Consider the following 16,483-nt stretch of genomic DNA (forward strand, 5'->3'; position numbering starts at 1 on the left):
CAGCGCGACCGTCCCGGCGCCACCGCCGACGCCTGCAGCGCTCGGCCCGGCCCGGCCCGCCCCCCGGCTGCGCCCCCGCGGCGAGGCGGGCACAGCGCGATTGCGGCTGCGCCGGGGCGGGGCGAGCCGAGGCGCCGCGCGCTGTGCGCTGCCCGCCGCTACCAATAGAGTCGGTACAAAGTGACCTTGGCGCCTCGCTCCGCCCCCTTCCGCCGCGCTGCATCCGGGCGCTCGCCGCCGGCCCCGCCGCGCCTGCGCAGAGACGCCCCAGCCCGTCGGCTCTGAGGTGCGGCAGCCGGAGCGGGTGAGTGGCGGCGCCGCGCCATCCGTCCCCATCGCCGCCCCTGCCCGCCGCCGCGGCCCCCTTACCCTCTCCCTCTCTCCGCAGAGACACCGGATTGTTGCCCCCGGGACGCCGCCCCTTAAGATGTTCGCCTGCGCCAAGCTCGCCACCTCGCCCTCCCTGGTGAGTGGGGGCGCCGACCCCGCGGGGGGCGCTGGGTCCACTCGCCGGCCGCGTCCCGGGCTGCAGCGGGGGTGGCGGCGGTCGCGGGGCGCCCGGGGGTCGGGCGGGCCTCAGAGCCTTCCGGCAGACCCCTAGGGTGAGCCCGTACCGAGGGCTGCCCGGCCGAGTGGGAAGGGTGAGGAGGGGGGACGAGCTGCGGCAGGGCCGGGTGCTCCTTCCCGCCTCCTTGGCGTGGGCCAGGGCCCTTTGACAAGGTGAGGGGCCATTCCACGCGAGTGGTGAAGGGGGAGGGCAACGCAGCGAAAAGCTCTTGGGCCTGGTGCGCTGTGCACCTTGCTGTAGGTCAAACTCCAGCCTGTTGCTTGTCCTATGCAAGGCCGGGATTTTTTGCCCTTGCAGAGACGAGGGGCTATCCTGCTTCAAAATGTCCTCTGTAGCCTGCAGAACGCCTCGTTTTGCATGGTGCAGGCACAGGTTTCCCCTGTAGGAAGAGCTTTGTGCAAGAGCCGGTAATGACCTTAGGCTACTGGAAGCCCAAGGACACATGCAGGCCGCTTGTGAAAGAGGATTCATTCATTTGTGTCTTGCTAGCTTTAAAAGTCTAGGTTACATCTGTGCATTTAACAACTTTGAAATTCATTTTGATGGCTTTTATTTTTTCATTTCAAAATGTAAATCACTGCCTGCTGGTCTATCTGGCTTTTTTGTCACTGTTTTGCTACATTTTCTGTCAGTATAACGCATGCACAGGTTCATTGAATGATGTAGCTATTTGCAATAACATGTCCTGAAAAGTGCTATCAAATTGCATGGCAGTGTTTGGTTCTGTACCGTTTATTGAATATCCAGCTATGCAAAGATTGCTGTCTTTCAAGGAAGACAAATGGCTTAGTAGATAATAGCCTTATAATCTTACAGACTATTGCATGGGAACAGCTGTGATCAAATGTTTCTTTTTTTTATAGCTTTTTTCCTCCTCTTGCAGATCCGTGCTGGATCAAGAGTCTTGTACAGACCAATTTCGGCATCTGTGTTGTCTAGGCCAGAGGTCAAGAATGGAGAGGTACCTTATAAACAAAATTCTGTATCTTCCTAAATTACCTGGTGAGCCTAAATGTCCTCAACCTAGAGTTCACTTGTACTAACTCAAATATCTATAGTGTGAAACTTGCTTTAAGTCAAACACCTAATAATACTTGTTGCTATCTTGTTGTTTCCCCTGTGAAGTGTTTCACATTTGAAGTTGATTGCTTTCAGGTGGAACAGGTAACATTCTGAAGTTTTTAACTCTTAGTTATAGTCTCTTCACTTGGAAGAAGAACTAGACGTTGGATCTAATACAGCTTTTAAAACTGCAGAGTAACACTATCAAAGTGGTCATAGAAAGTGGTCTGTGTCTGAATATAATGCTTTTTCATGTTTTGTTTTCTTAGGGCAACTCAACACTTAATGGGGCCCAAAATACTGTCTCCCGACTAGCACTTAGAGAATTCCAGACTAGTGCTATCAGCAGGGACATTGACACTGCTGCCAAATTTATTGGTGCTGGTGCTGCCACAGTAGGTGTGGCTGGTTCTGGTGCTGGTATTGGAACAGTCTTCGGTAGCCTAATCATTGGTTATGCCAGGTAATCAATCTCTCTCTCATAAAACTCTCGACTTGCATGCAGATGTATCTTGAGACAGCACCCCCAGATAAGCTAAGTTGTAGTAGGGATGTAATAAATTCTGTTAATAATTACTATTGATGGTAAGCGTGGCTAAATAGAATCATATGAAACTGTGGTATATACATAAGGATAGCTCTGTTGTTAAATTCATAACTTTGTACACTCTACCTGGAGAAGAGACATGAAAAAATGAGATCATTAGACTTGGTCAGTGTTTTGGTCACTGAAGTCCAGTGTTTCAGCATTCAGTTCCACAACTGAGTTAAAAATCTAGCCTGGATCTTTTCCCATGTGAGAGAGGAGAAATTGACTTTAAAGAGAAACAGTATGAAAACTGGTAATAAGTAACGTGAGTTTGTATGCTTTAGATTTCGTAGTTGGGACTGTTGTTTAGAAATGGATGCTTAATTCAGTTTTCTAACACATTCAGCTTTGCATCTCAGAATATGTAATTACTTTATCAAATGAATAATCATTCCTTCTAGAAATCTGAAGGAGGTGAGAGCGGGGATTTTACAGTAGGGATGAACTTCTTCCAGATAAGTTTGCAATGTTCCTGTAGTAGGAATAGTTCACATGGTATCATGGAAGAGCAGAACTGATACAGGCATAAAAAAGCTTTACTGAAGGTTTCATGTTCTTCGTTACTCTTTCAACCAATTAAGACTTAATTAAGTCTTGTTTCTTAATAAAGATTTTTAAGCCCTACTGAAGACAAGGAAGTTCATTTTCCACTTGAAGAAACATAAGTGTTTTCAGTACAAAACTAATGTCTCCTTTTTTTGAATTTGGCATGAACATGTCAATAAGAGGTTGTAGAACATTACTTCATAGTATTATGTTGAAGGGTTTTTTTTTCCTCCTCCACACACTTCTTGGAGGGATAATTCATTGCATTTTTGCAACAAACTGCTGTGTATTTCTTTTTTTGCTCTAGGTGTGGTTTCAGTTCCTGTATTTGTCTGAGAGCCACTTGAAGTGTTATACACAAACTTCCTTGGTGCATAGTTCTGATGTCACAGATGTGAAATAAATTTATAAAGCATAGTGCTGATAGGAGGATGTAGAGAAGTCAAATTCAAAAGCGTATATGAATGTAGTCACAAAAACTCTGCTCATTTGGAAAAGCCATATACAATCTGCATAACCTGAATCTAGTCTTAATTGCCAACTCATTTGTCTTCAGTGAAATCCTTGCTAAAAATTACTTCTGCTTGGATTTATTGTATTTTCCTGTTATGGAATCTGTGGCAAGGAAGTATGAGGTTCTGAATCTGTCAGATGCATTAAACTGTATGAAAAACATCTTAATTGTAAAGATAAAAAGGTCTTACACCTTCGCTTTCTTTTAGAAATCCTTCTCTGAAGCAGCAGCTGTTCTCATATGCTATCCTGGGATTCGCCCTGTCTGAAGCTATGGGTCTCTTCTGTCTGATGGTTGCTTTCTTGATCCTATTTGCCATGTGAAAGGAGATCTGCCTGTAATCTTGGCATTGGAATGTAACTGCATTTTATGGGACTCCCAAAATGTTGGTGTCATGGAAATTGATGCTATTTCCAAAGTCATTTCATTAAAGATAACAACTTTAACTGTCAATCTGTTGCCTGCATTTATTATCTTTCTCATTAGGGTATCTGGAAGACAGCATCTTGTTGTTCAGTCACCGTGGATTTCTCCTGATAATGACATGTCACATAGGACCCTTCAAACAATGACTTCAAGTCAAACATTTTATTTATTAATATATACGGGCAGGTCACTTGTTTGTTAAAATTAATGGCGTATCTTTGAAAGATCAGAGGATACACAGACTAAATGCAAAAGGCTATACTGCTGGCCTTGTTCCTTCACTTTTGTTTCAAGCTTACCCAGAGCTGTTTCTGTGCACAATTTGTTTTTTTTTTCCTGAGGCTAGCTGGCACATAAGGTGTTCTGGCACCTTTTGATAGAAGGAGCTAAACACAAATCCACAAACAGTGATAGGAAAGTTCTCTTTGCATCAGTTTTCAGTTACGCTATAAATTTTGATCACCGTGGTAAAAGTTTTCCACTTGGTTCTGACCAGTGTCTCAGTTGAACTAAACTAATGACTGCTTTAGGTTGGTCCAAGGCATTTAATTGTGGTACATTGATATTATGCTCTTACTTAGTTACTGCATTCTGGGCATCACCTAATTAAAAGGAGAACTTCCAGCTTACTGATTTTGTAAAGTCAGCCTTGTGTTATCTCCCAAATTCTTTTAAGAGCAGTAGGATCAAAGCATTTTTAATAACAAAATATCTGCAGTATCAAGCTTTGCTTCTCACAGTATCTACCTTTTAACAATCTAAATGCACTTACGGTGTTGTCTGTATGTAAGCAACATACTGTGTGCTACTATATACTAATCTGGTGCGGGGGTTGATAGCATCTCAGACTTTATTCAGAATATTAAATAATCGGTCTGATCATTTGACAAATACAAGCTGAACTTCGGAAGAACGTGAGCAAGGTTCTTAAGAGCTTTGTCATCTTGCTGTTAAATGGGTTATTACTGAATTAAATCTAGGAAACTTCTTACTGTAAGCTGCCTATCCCTAGGGAAAATGGAGAAATGACTAGTGGCTTTCAGATCAGTGCAAGGTGCAGATAAGACCTTTGTTCTCATCTGAATTCAAATACCAAATTGGTGTTCATAGAGATATGGTTTAGTGGTGGACTTGGCAGTATTAGGTTTACAGTTGGACTTGATCTTGAAGGTCTTTTCCAACCTAAATGATTCTGTGATTCATGTAGCCTAACTTGGACCTAGCATGAGAAGTTACTTTCTCCATATGTTCTTAGGAGAAAAGTCATCTTCCCAAAAGGATTAAAAGTTACTGTGTAAATACAGAGAACATCCTTTTATACATGTGACGTTTAGGAGTGTAGAATATGCAGCATCTTTAAATACTTGGCTCTAGCACAGTATTAGTGGTGCCTTATATGACTAGGTCTGGAAGTGGTTTTTTGGGGGAAGAGGGGTGGGAGGTAAAGCGTATTGCAGCTATCTTCCATGTGGTCTATGCTCATGCAGTGTTTATTTTATGAACTTACTATTATCCATTCTCGTAAGCTATTCTGTAACAGAGCTGACATACAGTGCATTTGCCGTGGATGAAAGGCAGATAATGATTACTAGAATTCTAGGCTAAAGCTCATCTGTGTACTGCTGTCCTTCTGGTAGGTGATGAACTTTGTTCTGTTCTTTCCACACTGTAGAGATCTCTGCAGGCATCTGAGGTGGTAATCCATATTTCCTAATACTGTGGACTCTAGTCTAGTGGACTAGCTTAATTCAGGCTTCCGATTTCCATATCACTGGGATTTGGCCAAACAAGGATTTTCAAACTTGTCTCGGTCAAGCCTAGCTCCAGCTCTGTTAATCGTACTTACCAATTTGTTTGCATATAAAATGGTTCTGCTGAGTTATAATTGTGTATTTGGTGTAGAGAAGTTCTGGCTAAGCTATTGCTCCGTAACCTCAATAAGAAAGCCACCTGAGTCACCGTGAGTTACGTGAATCAGGTTTGAATAACTGTTTCTGGATTTACATCCCATCTTTTCCCTTGTGGTTCACCCTGTCAACATGTACCCTTTTCCCTGTGACCAGCCTTGTCTGAAAGACAGCAGACATCTCAGGTGACCCTGTATATAGATGTAAAGCCTGTCTATTTTAGTAGTAGCATCTCCCCAAGCTTGTTACCTTTTGACTCACTCTTAGACTGGTGAACGTGGGCCAAACCCAAGCAAAATTGGGTTTTGCCAGTCTTGAAAGAATCGGATCTCAGTGTTACAGATAAAGACTAATCAGGGTCTTTCAAAACATGGCAACAAACCTTCATGCAGGGGATTATCCTCCTTGTAGACAATAAGGGGCTTATGAGCGATGGGCAGATTTTCACATCTGAACGATCACAGGGCACATTGACTCCTTTTCTCTATTGCTCTATTTTTGCTGCTCTTGAAAAACAGCTTGGTTTCAGTGGTTACTTGATAGAGCACTTCAATAGCTCAGTCAATTTGAGTGGTCTTACAAAAAATTCTCTCAATTTTCCTAAAACTCACACAAAAGAAACAACTATAGTTGTGTAAAAGAACATTTTTTTTTTAATAGTTCTTTGCAGTGATTGGGCAGCAGCAAGCTATCCAAAAGGACTCTTCATCTTCTCTGTAAGAGTTTACATCAAGAAATCTTCTTCATAGCTCAGAGAAACCAGATACAAAGTTCCATGAGGTGATACTGTAGGCTTCACTTCCCTGAAACCTTTGTCAGTTTTTCTGACGTGGACTGTGCTGACCTTAGAGACCGTCAGCTCGGGAGGATTAATGCCGTAGGTTTGCAGATCCAAAGACTGTGTTCATGTTTCAGCGTTGAAGATGAAGCCAGCTGGAGCAGAGATCTTCACTATCTCTGAATAACTACTCTGCCTGCTGTCCCAGTAGATCCAACATCATTCCACCCGTGATCGTGATGTGCGGAACAGTGTTATCCTAATATATAATGAAGGAAATGTTTGTGTTACCAATTACGTTCTCAAAATATTGCTGCAGGTAAAAGTGATTCATCCTTTCCATCCTGCTGCTTTCCCTCTGTTTATGTTTTTTGCACCAATTTCAGACTGAGGAAAGGGAAAGAACTTGCAGTTCAGTTCTGTGTTCAGGACTGATGCTGCCATGTGATGGTAGATCTGAAACACTGAAAAATACTTGTGTCCAGTACAACTCTTAGTTGCTCTGTGAAGAAGGAAATAAGATCTCTGTTCCTCTCTTTGCACTATCTCACATTTGAGCCCTTTGCAACGTGCTTACAGTAAAGAATAATTCTACCTCTAAGTAAACTGTACTTTTATGCAGTGTTTTTTATCCCACCTTATCTCAAAGAACTTTGCAGAAGTGCTGTGCAGTGCCCACCCAAACAATTTACAAGAAATGAAACATACCATATCATCTTTTGCAAGTTCAGGGAAACTTAGACATAATGTAATTTACTGGAACTAATACTTCTTTTTTAGAAGTATTTTTTTTGTTACAGTCTCAGAACAAGACAAATGATACACATTTGTGTATCAATTCCTCTGTGATTCAAAGCACATACTAGCTAAACTGTGTTGCCATATATGATGATATTTCTTAACTAATCCAAAATGCTAATTACTTCTGTGTTAAATTTAGGTAAAGATGCTTCCCCTCCTTGTACAGTGCTGCAGCATTTTTGATACAATGTTAAATAAGGTGAATGCTTAGCGGAATTAGGACTTCAGGCATGCACCCGGTTCCTGCCGTAAGAGATGCTGTGTGCCGGGAGACTGGGAAACCAAAGGAATACAGCCAGTACGCGGTTTTGGAGGGCTGATTATTCCAAAACTTGGCTGCGGCAAACGCTTCCAGCGCTGTCACCGAGCAGAGCCTTGCGGCGGTTTAGTCTCTGCCCGCTTTCCGCTGCCTTCCCCTGGCAGCAGCTGCCGGCCCTCCTGCAGAACCATCGGCAGAGGATGGGTGCTTCACCCTCCGAGCTCCCCATCCGGCACAGCTGCACACGCCGCCCGCCCGCCGCAGCGTCACCCAGCACGCGGGATCGCGCACGGACGCAGTTCGGCTTGGCTCCCGTCGTCCAGATGTGGCCCCTGGCAGGAGCAAGGCGGGGGGGTTACTGCTCTGAACACCGGGCAGCACTTTAACGCGGCTGATGAAGCTCCTCGCCGACCGAGACGTGAGAGCTGCCGGTAGCACCGTACGCTGGTCGCTCTGCCTCGGTCGCCCATCCGCGCGCGGACCGAGCGGACCCCGCTTAGCTACAGCCCTGCCGCTGCCCCGCTCGGCCACGCCCAGGCATTTGGCGCTTCCGGCCACACCGTCCCCGACCGCCCCGCCGACGTCGCCCAATCGGCGGCGCGCGCCGTCCCCCGCCCCGCCCCTCCCCTCCCCGCCACGTGACCCGCGCCTCCCCGCCGCCCGCGGAGATGTCAGCTGCGCTATCGCGAGAAGTGACGGAAGCCTGTGGGGGACCCGGCCTTTAATGTGCGGTTCGGCCCGCGTTCCCGGGGTGAGTTTGTAAACACGAGCGCGACGCGGCCCGGCGCGGCGGCGGCTCCTCCTCCTCCTCCTCCCTCCGCGCGGCGGCGGCGGCGCCCGGGCGGGGGAGCGCGCCGGAGGCGGAGGGGAGGGAGCGGCCCCGCTCGGCAGTAGGCGGGGGATACCCGGGAGGCAGTAATATGGCGCCGCCGCTCCTCTCCACGGCAGCCCCCTCCCCCACCGCGGCCTGCGGCTCCCGCCGCCCCTAGAGCCGGGGCGGGGCGGCCCAGCCGGCGCCGCGGAGACCGTTACCCGCCCGGAGGTAGGGGTCCTGGCGAGTGCCTTGAGGGAGCGGGGCGGGGAGGGGAGGCGAGGCGAGTGGGGGAAGGGGGCTGCAGCTCCCCGCGCCCCGCATCCGGAAGCGGGCTGCCCCGCGGGGGCATTGCCGGTGCCTGCCCCGGGCCCGGCCCGCGCCGGGGGGCGAAAGGCAGGGGGAAGGGCGGGAGGAAGGGGGCAGCCAGGCCCGGCCTTTCCGCCCCAGCTCAGCTCTAAGGAGGCCTCTCCCTGCATCCGTCTTCGGCTCTGAAGGGAGATCTTGGTCCGTACCCGGTGCTGGTGCGGAGGGTGCCGAGAGGGGTACGGTGTTGGGGGGAGGGTAAGAACAGCTTTTCTGCACCAGAGGGAGGTGTTGGCCTGCCTGGGATCTGGCCATGGACGTGGACCTTCTGGACCAGTTGCCCCGCTGACTTTGCCTGTTATTGTGCATTAATGCCTCTTGAGTTGCCTTAATAAAAGGTCTCTGAAGGTTTCACGTGAAAAAACACATCACAGACCCTCAAGCAGCGATGGCTGCACGATATTTTAGACACAAATGTTTTATGCCACGATGCAGCCTGATGTTTGGAGTTAGGGGATATGTGTGCTGCCATGTTGCTTCTGCAGTCTTACTCATTCTACGATCTTTTTGCATCCCTATTCTTGGAGTGAGATCCATGAGTATGTTTCCATGTCCCATCCGTGCACTCTGTGTCACTCATTTGCTTTTCATTATGTTGCTTTCTCCCAGAGATGTTTATCTTCAAATAGTGATACTGTCACCTGTTTTCTTGCACTAGAATGAGAAATTCTAATAAAGCTGGAAACTCTCAATCATCTGCTACTTTCCAAATAGTGACCCTGAATATAGCCAAAGTGTATTTTCTTTTCCACCTTTTAAAATAATATTTTTGTTTTCTTCTTGTCATATTCTACTGATGGCAGTGAATGTCATGTCCCAAGCTCTTGCTGAGTGTAAAGCTAGATAGAGTTAATAGAAACAAATGTTCCTGACATTAAGGTCGTAATACTGCTAGGTCTGTGTTAGATGCTAAATTCAGCACTAGCTGATAGATGAGGGGGACCCTTCCTTGTGGTCCTAGTTTTCCATAAGTGTTCTAGATGTGATTTCTTCAGCCTTCTGCTGAAACGTAAGTTACTGTCTATTAATGGACATCCAGTTGCAGACATAATTTCAGGAAGCACAAACTAGAGTCAAGTTAGGCATTCACTTGAATTCTCTTAGTGTTTATAAATCTGCATTCCAGAACCAAAATCGGAAAGTTGTCTTACTAAAAAAACAAAACAACAACTTTGTCAGGGACTGCTTGTTATATAATGCATCAAAAGAAATGTGAAATAATAAAAAAACCTTCATGTGTACGTGGAGTGAAGCAGCATCTAACATAAGGTGCTCTCAGGTCTTAAATTTGATCATACATAATTTTATAAATAATTTTGGTTTTCATGCTACTTCTGTTTTGTGACAACATGTTGAGCAGCCTGAAATATGGTATTCTTTTGAATCTCATTTAATTAAATTTTGGGTGTATCTAGTGCCTAAAATTCCTTTTCTGTCACCAGCTATTCTTTTTTTTCCTTCCACTATTAATTAGTTTAAACTTAGAAATGCACATTTTTAGCTCCGAGAAGGTTTACTAATTAAAAGTTTATATGTTATTTCTAATCTCAACATTTTTTATCGTTTCTTAAAATAATCTTGAATTTCTCTATGAAAATAATGCATTAACTGTTTTCAAAGGAGCAAACGATTCAAAACTGTTAACTTCTTTTCTGAAATAATGAATAGATTTCAAGTTATCGTTGTCCTCCTGCATAAGTTAACTACATTTGTTTCAAATCAATAATATGCACTTTAAGGACACATTGGATATAGTTAGTGATAGAAATATGAGTCAATATTTAATAATTATGCAATAAATTTTTTTTTTTCAAGTTTATGCTGTACTGTTTCCAGCTTTGTTCTGTGTCAGTTTCAGTTCAGCCTGAGAACTTTTCCGTTAGCTTCAGTTCAGATAGGAGCTTCTCTTCAGTAAGTTCTTCCAAGCAATATAGTGTGTTTCCCTTTCTAGGTAAATGCCAATGGTCATTTATATTGTTGCTTACAGGAAAGAAAAAGGTCATTCTGTTTTAATGAGCAATGGGAGTTCTGTAGTGGGATATTTGTGATATATTTAAAGATTTTTTTAAATTAAATTCTTAATTATTGTATTCAATTTTATACTTCAGGGATGCAATCTGAAAAAATGTAAAAATGAAGTAACTTTGTTAAGCTTTTTTTTTTTAATTTGTTGAAAGTAATATAGCAAAAGGAGATTGGATTTCTAATGTTTGTTAGGTTGATGGGCGATATTAAGACGTTCAAACCTAGGTAAATGAGCTGGGGAAGGTAAGTCCTAATATCTCTCTAAGCAAATTGTGAAAAGATCGGTGGAATATTAACCCCTGTATATTTCTTCTCTGAGGTTCATCGGCCTTTCACTTATCTACAAGAGCTGTACTCACACAGCATGAATTTCCAGTAAGTCAAAGAAAGATCAAGGCACCTCTGAAAAATACTTAAGCCAGGGGGTTGACTTAGGCGCTACCATATTCAGTCAACAGGAAGCGTTAGGCCTAAGGACCTTTCCTTATTCCGTTAGTGCTCTCTGTTTACCACAAATGTACCTTCATATGCGAAAAGCCTGCTCCTTCAGTAAAACTGAAGTAACTTAATTGCTTTCTTTCTGTACATGTGACTATCTGTCCAACTGGCTTTCTTGTTCTTACTTGAACTTAAGTCAATTGTCCTCACTTCTTGCATCTTTTCTTCTTGTCCAGACGCTCTCCCCTTTATAGAATCTTAGACGAACCATGGAAGGTCTGGAATTAACTTTAGACGTCAGTTACAAGCAGTTAACTGGTAACATCAGCAAGAAGTGCCCAACATTTGACTTTTTTAAAGAAAAAATCTTGAGCATTATGCTACAGGCATTACATTCTTCCTTATTCTTCCCCAGAACTCTCTGAAACAGATCATGTGTCTTCTAGGAAATAGCACAGCCATTCTATTATGCAGTGAAGTGTGAAGAAGGAGCTCCCATTTTCCTGTTTGCCAGTTTTTGAGGTTTACAACCTTTAAATATTCTGCACTATGGCTTATAGTTTTCTTGCAGAATCTACTGAGCTACTTTCTGGTGATCCCACTTTCTTTTTGAGGAGGAATGTTTTTGTTTTTCAAATTTTTGGTTTTATTTTTTAGGAATGCTGAATTCTAAGGCATTACACAAATACAGTCAGCCAGAACACTTGAAAGTGGACTATAATGGTCAAGTATTAATTGCACCACTTTTGCTTCACCTTTCTTCTTTTGCTTTATAGGAAACTGAAAAAATAGCTGTTCCAGTCCCTCCAGGTAAGTGGAGCAATGATTTTTTCATTTAAAATACAAATTTTTATTTTATTTATTTTACGTTACTTCTTATTAAGTAGTGTATTCTACATAGTAACTTCTGATTTTTACTGAAAGCAAAACTTGCAAGTCTGCCTCTGTAGAAAATTGTGGAAATAAAGATAGGCTCAAATGTGGGAGGTGATTAAAATTTATGCTGTGCATGCTGTATGCAAGTATTGAAAGTATAAAAGGTGCCCTGTTCATTTTGATTTGCGTGGATTTGTTTGGTTGCATGAGAAAGCCATCTCTTTTAATTTTGAAGTGTTTAAATTTGGGAAACAAAAATAGCTACTTTCTTTTTTCATCTAAGAAGCATGTCTGGTAAAATTCTTGTATGGAGCCAAGCAAAACACTAAATTCAGCTCTTCAGGTAACCATTAAGAGAATGTTATTCTTTACTGTGGCAAATATATTCAGTCCACTTTACTTTGAAAAAGTATGCACCTCAAGTAGAACTCTTAAAGTTGATAAAGACTTTGAAAAATTTTGACCTTGCCCTTTTATGCTTCAGTTTCCTGTTATAAAATGAAGCTTTAAAGTAAAATCTTAAAAATCTTATACTACCTAAAGCAATTACACACTCATGAGATCTACAGAAAAGCTTACTAAGAGTTAATAATTCTATATACAGTAAGGGTTTGTATCTTGCAGTAAAAAGGGGCACAATCCCAGATCAAATGTAAAGAATAAAAGGAAGTGTTGAATAGACATGATCGGTCTTGAGGAAATGCAAACATCCGTAGGAAAATACATCACTGATACTGTAACTTAAGCACTTTGTAATGTAAAGACCCAGGGGAGACTTGATGCTGATGGACTCCTATAATTCTGATTTGTCTCTATGGCCTAATACAATCTTTGTCCAACTTTCATTTTTTTCAAACCAGAACGTACAGATGTTTCTTGAGTTGGAGCCACATGCGAGTGGTCAGTCTAGCTGCAAAACTTGGGTTTGCATCACATGTAAGCAGCAGTAGATAAATCAGCTACTACTGTAGCTGGCAGACTCTCAGATTGTCCTCTATGGACTGTCCAGTTTAGGGGCATGACACACTTGTGAGAATGTGCATCTCTTCTTGCTTGCTGGCCAGTAGAGGAGTGCTGACATTGAAAAGTTTCAAGGTTTGTTTTTTGTGGGTTTTTTGTATGTTTATAGTTGTCTGTCTTTTCTGTGTTCAGTTCAGGCTGTTTTCTTCCATGCTGTTTGTGTCAGCCCTGACGTTACAGGAGGGCAGTCTCTGTATTGCTACAGTGCTTAGGATAAGTAGTTAAAGGGTAAGACTGCACAGCCCATGAGCAGGTTAGTACATAGAGGTCTTTTGGCATACAGCATGCTTTATACAGGTAAAGCGTTCAGAGGCTTTAGCTACAAGTCTGATGAATCTTTACGAGGTATGTGTGAAGAATGATTTTTCTCAGCAAATTTGGAGAGGTTTTTGCAATGATTATCAATATGTATACATTTTTAAACAGCTATTTAAATGTTTAAAAGGAAAAAAAAAATTGAAACAAGGTGTCAGTTGTGTTTTCCATGCTCCTGTATGTAGGGAGTTAAGAGAAAACAGAAGAACCTTTACCAGTAAAATAAGCCAGCAAGACGTTGCTTAAGTCAGTGTATGATTCTATTCTTTTACAAATTGTCTACAGGAAGGTATTTTAAAAGCAAGCCTCAGAGTATGTAGTAATAGTTTCCAGAAAGCGTACCTAAGATGTTTAATTAAAATCTTATAAAAATATACAAATAATTGTTGAAGCTATTTTTGTAGCACATTTAGATAAACGTGTGACGTTTTATAGGAACATCTTTATTTTTTAAATAAGCACGCTGTCCTAGATATTAGTAAATTGCTTGCAAACCTGTTTTTATTTCTCTGTATTATGTATTTTTTAAACATGTATATATAGTTATTTATATATTTTACTGTACTGTTTGCTTTCCAAAAGTGATGAAAGAGGCTTATGACATTTTAAATAGGCATGATGTAAAAGTATTTTACCTTTGCATTGAAAGTATGGAACAAACACCAAAAAAGAGAGATTACTTTCTGGTTTAAGTACCAAAGTTGATTATACTGCCGAGATTATTTCATGGTTTTCCCATGTTCAGCTCTGATCCTATTTCACAGTGTAACTCAAAAGAATTCTACATATGGGTTTCTTTATGCTACTGAAAGGAATTTAGGGTTGGAAGGCTTACAGAAGAAAGTTGCAGTTCAGTGGACTGTTGTAAGAATGATTTCACTGAACTGTTCAGTTTATCTGAAGAGAGAAGTTATGGCTGGAGTTTCACATTCAGATTGGATTGCTTCAGGAACCATCTTTTTTCTATGGGACAAGGTGTTTGCTGTTGCCTGGGTAACAATCCAAGGTGGCTATAATTCATCTCTAGCGATTGGGTTAGCAGTTTACATACTTCATATCTCATTTGGTCGGGTGAGTAACATTTTTGTCAAGATGGCGTTTAAGTTGCTGTTTTGGTTTTCAGGGGAAGAGTATTTTCTAAATTCTTCTTTCTTACTGTGATATTCTCTCTTAGAGCAGTCAGTCTCCAATAGCCTTTTGAAATCAAGAGTGGCAATCACAAACATCTTCTCTGAAAATTTGCCTTCTGTGTGTTAGTCTCGTTATTCCAGTCAGGCAACAAACCATACAGAAGAAAAAGAGGAGGCAAAGGATGGGGTTTGTTTGTTTGTTTTCCCTGGCAGCAACAGTTTTAGTTGTTGGGCTGTAAAGTTAACCACACTGAGTCTTCTAAAGCTGTCAGAACATTACTCAAGTTTGGATTGTCTTTTGCTGTTGTTCACCTCTGTTTCTAGCTATGATGTCTTTATGGTATACTTCAAATTTCAGAGTTATCTTGGATTGCTTAGAATTTCATCCACTCAAATTTTGAATATCTCCAAGGATGGAGATTCCACAGCCCCACTGGCCAACCTGTTCCAGTGTTCAGCTGCCCTCACTGTGTGATTTTTTTTTTTTTTTTTTTCCCCCCCCCCCCTCCCCTTATACTTGCTCTTAACTTTCTTGGTGTGGCTTGTGAATGTTGCATCTCATCCTTTTGTTGTATGCTACCCAGAGTCTGGAACTGTCTTCTCTATAACAATAGACTAGGTGGTGTAAGACGGCAAGTAGATCCTTCCTTAGCCTTCCTTCTCCATGCTGAACAAACTTTGCTTCCTGATATTCCTCTTGCATGTAATAGTCCAGCCTCCTAACTATTTTGGTGGGGCCCCTGCTGGTTTCTCTCCAGTTTGTCATCTGTCTTGAGGGGTTCAAAACTGGACACAACACTCCAGCTGTAGCCTCATGAGTGCCAGACAAAGGAGAATAATCACTTCCCTTCATCTGGTTGCTACGCTCTTGCTAATTCAGCCCAGTAGGCTGTTAGCTTTCAATGCTGCAAGTGACATGATGCTGAATCGTGTTCAGTTTGTTGTCCACCAGGAGTCACAGGTTCTGCCCCAAAGCTGCTTGACAGCCACTTGGCCCTCAGCCTGCACTGTTGCATGGAGTTATTTCATTCTAGGTGCAAGCTTTGCATTTGTCTTTGTAATTGGTAAATATGATCCTTACCGATTTGGCTACACTAAGGAACGTGGGCCCTTTGTTTTCTCATCCTGTCAGATCCAGTTTCTGTTTAGGTTTATAATGCCCGAGGTCTTGCTGGAATGGTTGAGTGAACTTCTCTTTTAAGTGCAAAAATTTCAGTGCTTCAAGATACTTTTTTTTTCCTCAGATGTTAGCTGGAATCCTTTTACAAGGCATTACCTCACAAAATTCCTTGTGGCCTGCAGTCAAATATTACAAAGATCAGGAAATGAATTTATCTCTAACTTTTTTCCAGTAAGTTTGCCAGGAGGATGACACTTTTTTCTTTTTCACAAGGATTGATTTTTAGTTTATAAATCAGGCATTCAAAATTTACAGGCTTCACAAACCAAAACATGGAACCAGATAACAACTTCATATGCAAATATGTGTTTTGGTAATATTCTTTTAAAAGAGAAAATGAGCAGATTTGACCTTTACAGCTTATGACCTAAGAAGAATGGATGGAGTAGATTTTATGGCTGATACTATGCACTTGTCAAAGACTGACAACACGCTATAGTAACAGAGTGGAAAAAATGCCCTATATGCACTTTTGTGAATTAAAATCTTCATCCTTTGGATAAAAAAAAACAACCCAGAATTGTTTCTTACACCTTCAGACATTTCTGATACAGATATAACTCTTCTGTTCATAATATATATCCAAACGTGCATATTGTAGCCATATATAACCATGTGGTGCCCCATGATCAAGGTTTAACAGAGCAAATTCCTTTTGAGATCTAAAGGAGGCTGACTCTCTTAGTTGTGAACCTGCATTTAAAAAGTCTGACTGTTGCATAGCTGAACAAGGATAATAAGCTCATGGAATAGCTTTTAAGTGTCTGTTGATGTTCCATATAATATAAGGATGTAATCCTAAAGCTTCCTTGATAAGGGCCTTATTTTTTACCCTGAGGCCTTAGTCATGAGTATTCAAACTTGCCCATAAC

General features: G+C 42.4%; 2 protein-coding genes across 5 annotated transcripts in view; both read left to right on the top strand.

Annotated features, from left to right (window-relative positions):
* Positions 1-239: 239 nt before the first annotated feature.
* On the top strand, positions 240-3,732 carry ATP5MC3 (ATP synthase membrane subunit c locus 3). The gene is made up of 5 exons (XM_076342576.1): positions 240-304; positions 389-466; positions 1,452-1,529; positions 1,900-2,093; positions 3,488-3,732. The coding sequence occupies exons 2-5, from the start codon at positions 428-430 to the stop codon at positions 3,600-3,602; spliced, it is 426 nt and encodes a 141-aa protein (XP_076198691.1). The 5' UTR covers positions 240-304; positions 389-427; the 3' UTR covers positions 3,603-3,732.
* Positions 3,733-8,120: 4,388 nt separating this feature from the next.
* Positions 8,121-16,483, top strand: part of ATF2 (activating transcription factor 2) — a 50,982-nt gene continuing 42,619 nt past the window's right edge. For 2 of the 4 annotated variants that reach the window (XM_076342577.1, XM_076342580.1), the window contains exons 1-2: positions 8,121-8,201; positions 11,867-11,900. The gene's annotated coding sequence lies outside the window, so the exon portion shown is untranslated. Of the gene's footprint in view, positions 8,202-8,368; positions 8,493-10,971; positions 11,028-11,866; positions 11,901-16,483 lie in introns of those variants that run through there. The other 2 variants (XM_076342579.1, XM_076342578.1) reach the window with 2 other exon arrangements.

Source organism: Aptenodytes patagonicus, chromosome 6, assembly GCF_965638725.1.
Source record: "Aptenodytes patagonicus chromosome 6, bAptPat1.pri.cur, whole genome shotgun sequence".
In the NCBI taxonomy this organism is placed as follows: Eukaryota; Metazoa; Chordata; class Aves; order Sphenisciformes; family Spheniscidae; genus Aptenodytes; species Aptenodytes patagonicus.

Excerpts from the sequence above, each read along its gene's own strand:
- ATP5MC3 (XM_076342576.1), top strand. The coding sequence starts at position 428 with ATGTTCGCCTGCGCCAAGCTCGCCACCTCGCCCTCCCTG. Across the intron at positions 467-1,451 it reads TCGCCACCTCGCCCTCCCTG|ATCCGTGCTGGATCAAGAGT; the intron begins GTGAGTGGGGGC and ends CTCCTCTTGCAG. Across the intron at positions 2,094-3,487 it reads CTAATCATTGGTTATGCCAG|AAATCCTTCTCTGAAGCAGC; the intron begins GTAATCAATCTC and ends GCTTTCTTTTAG.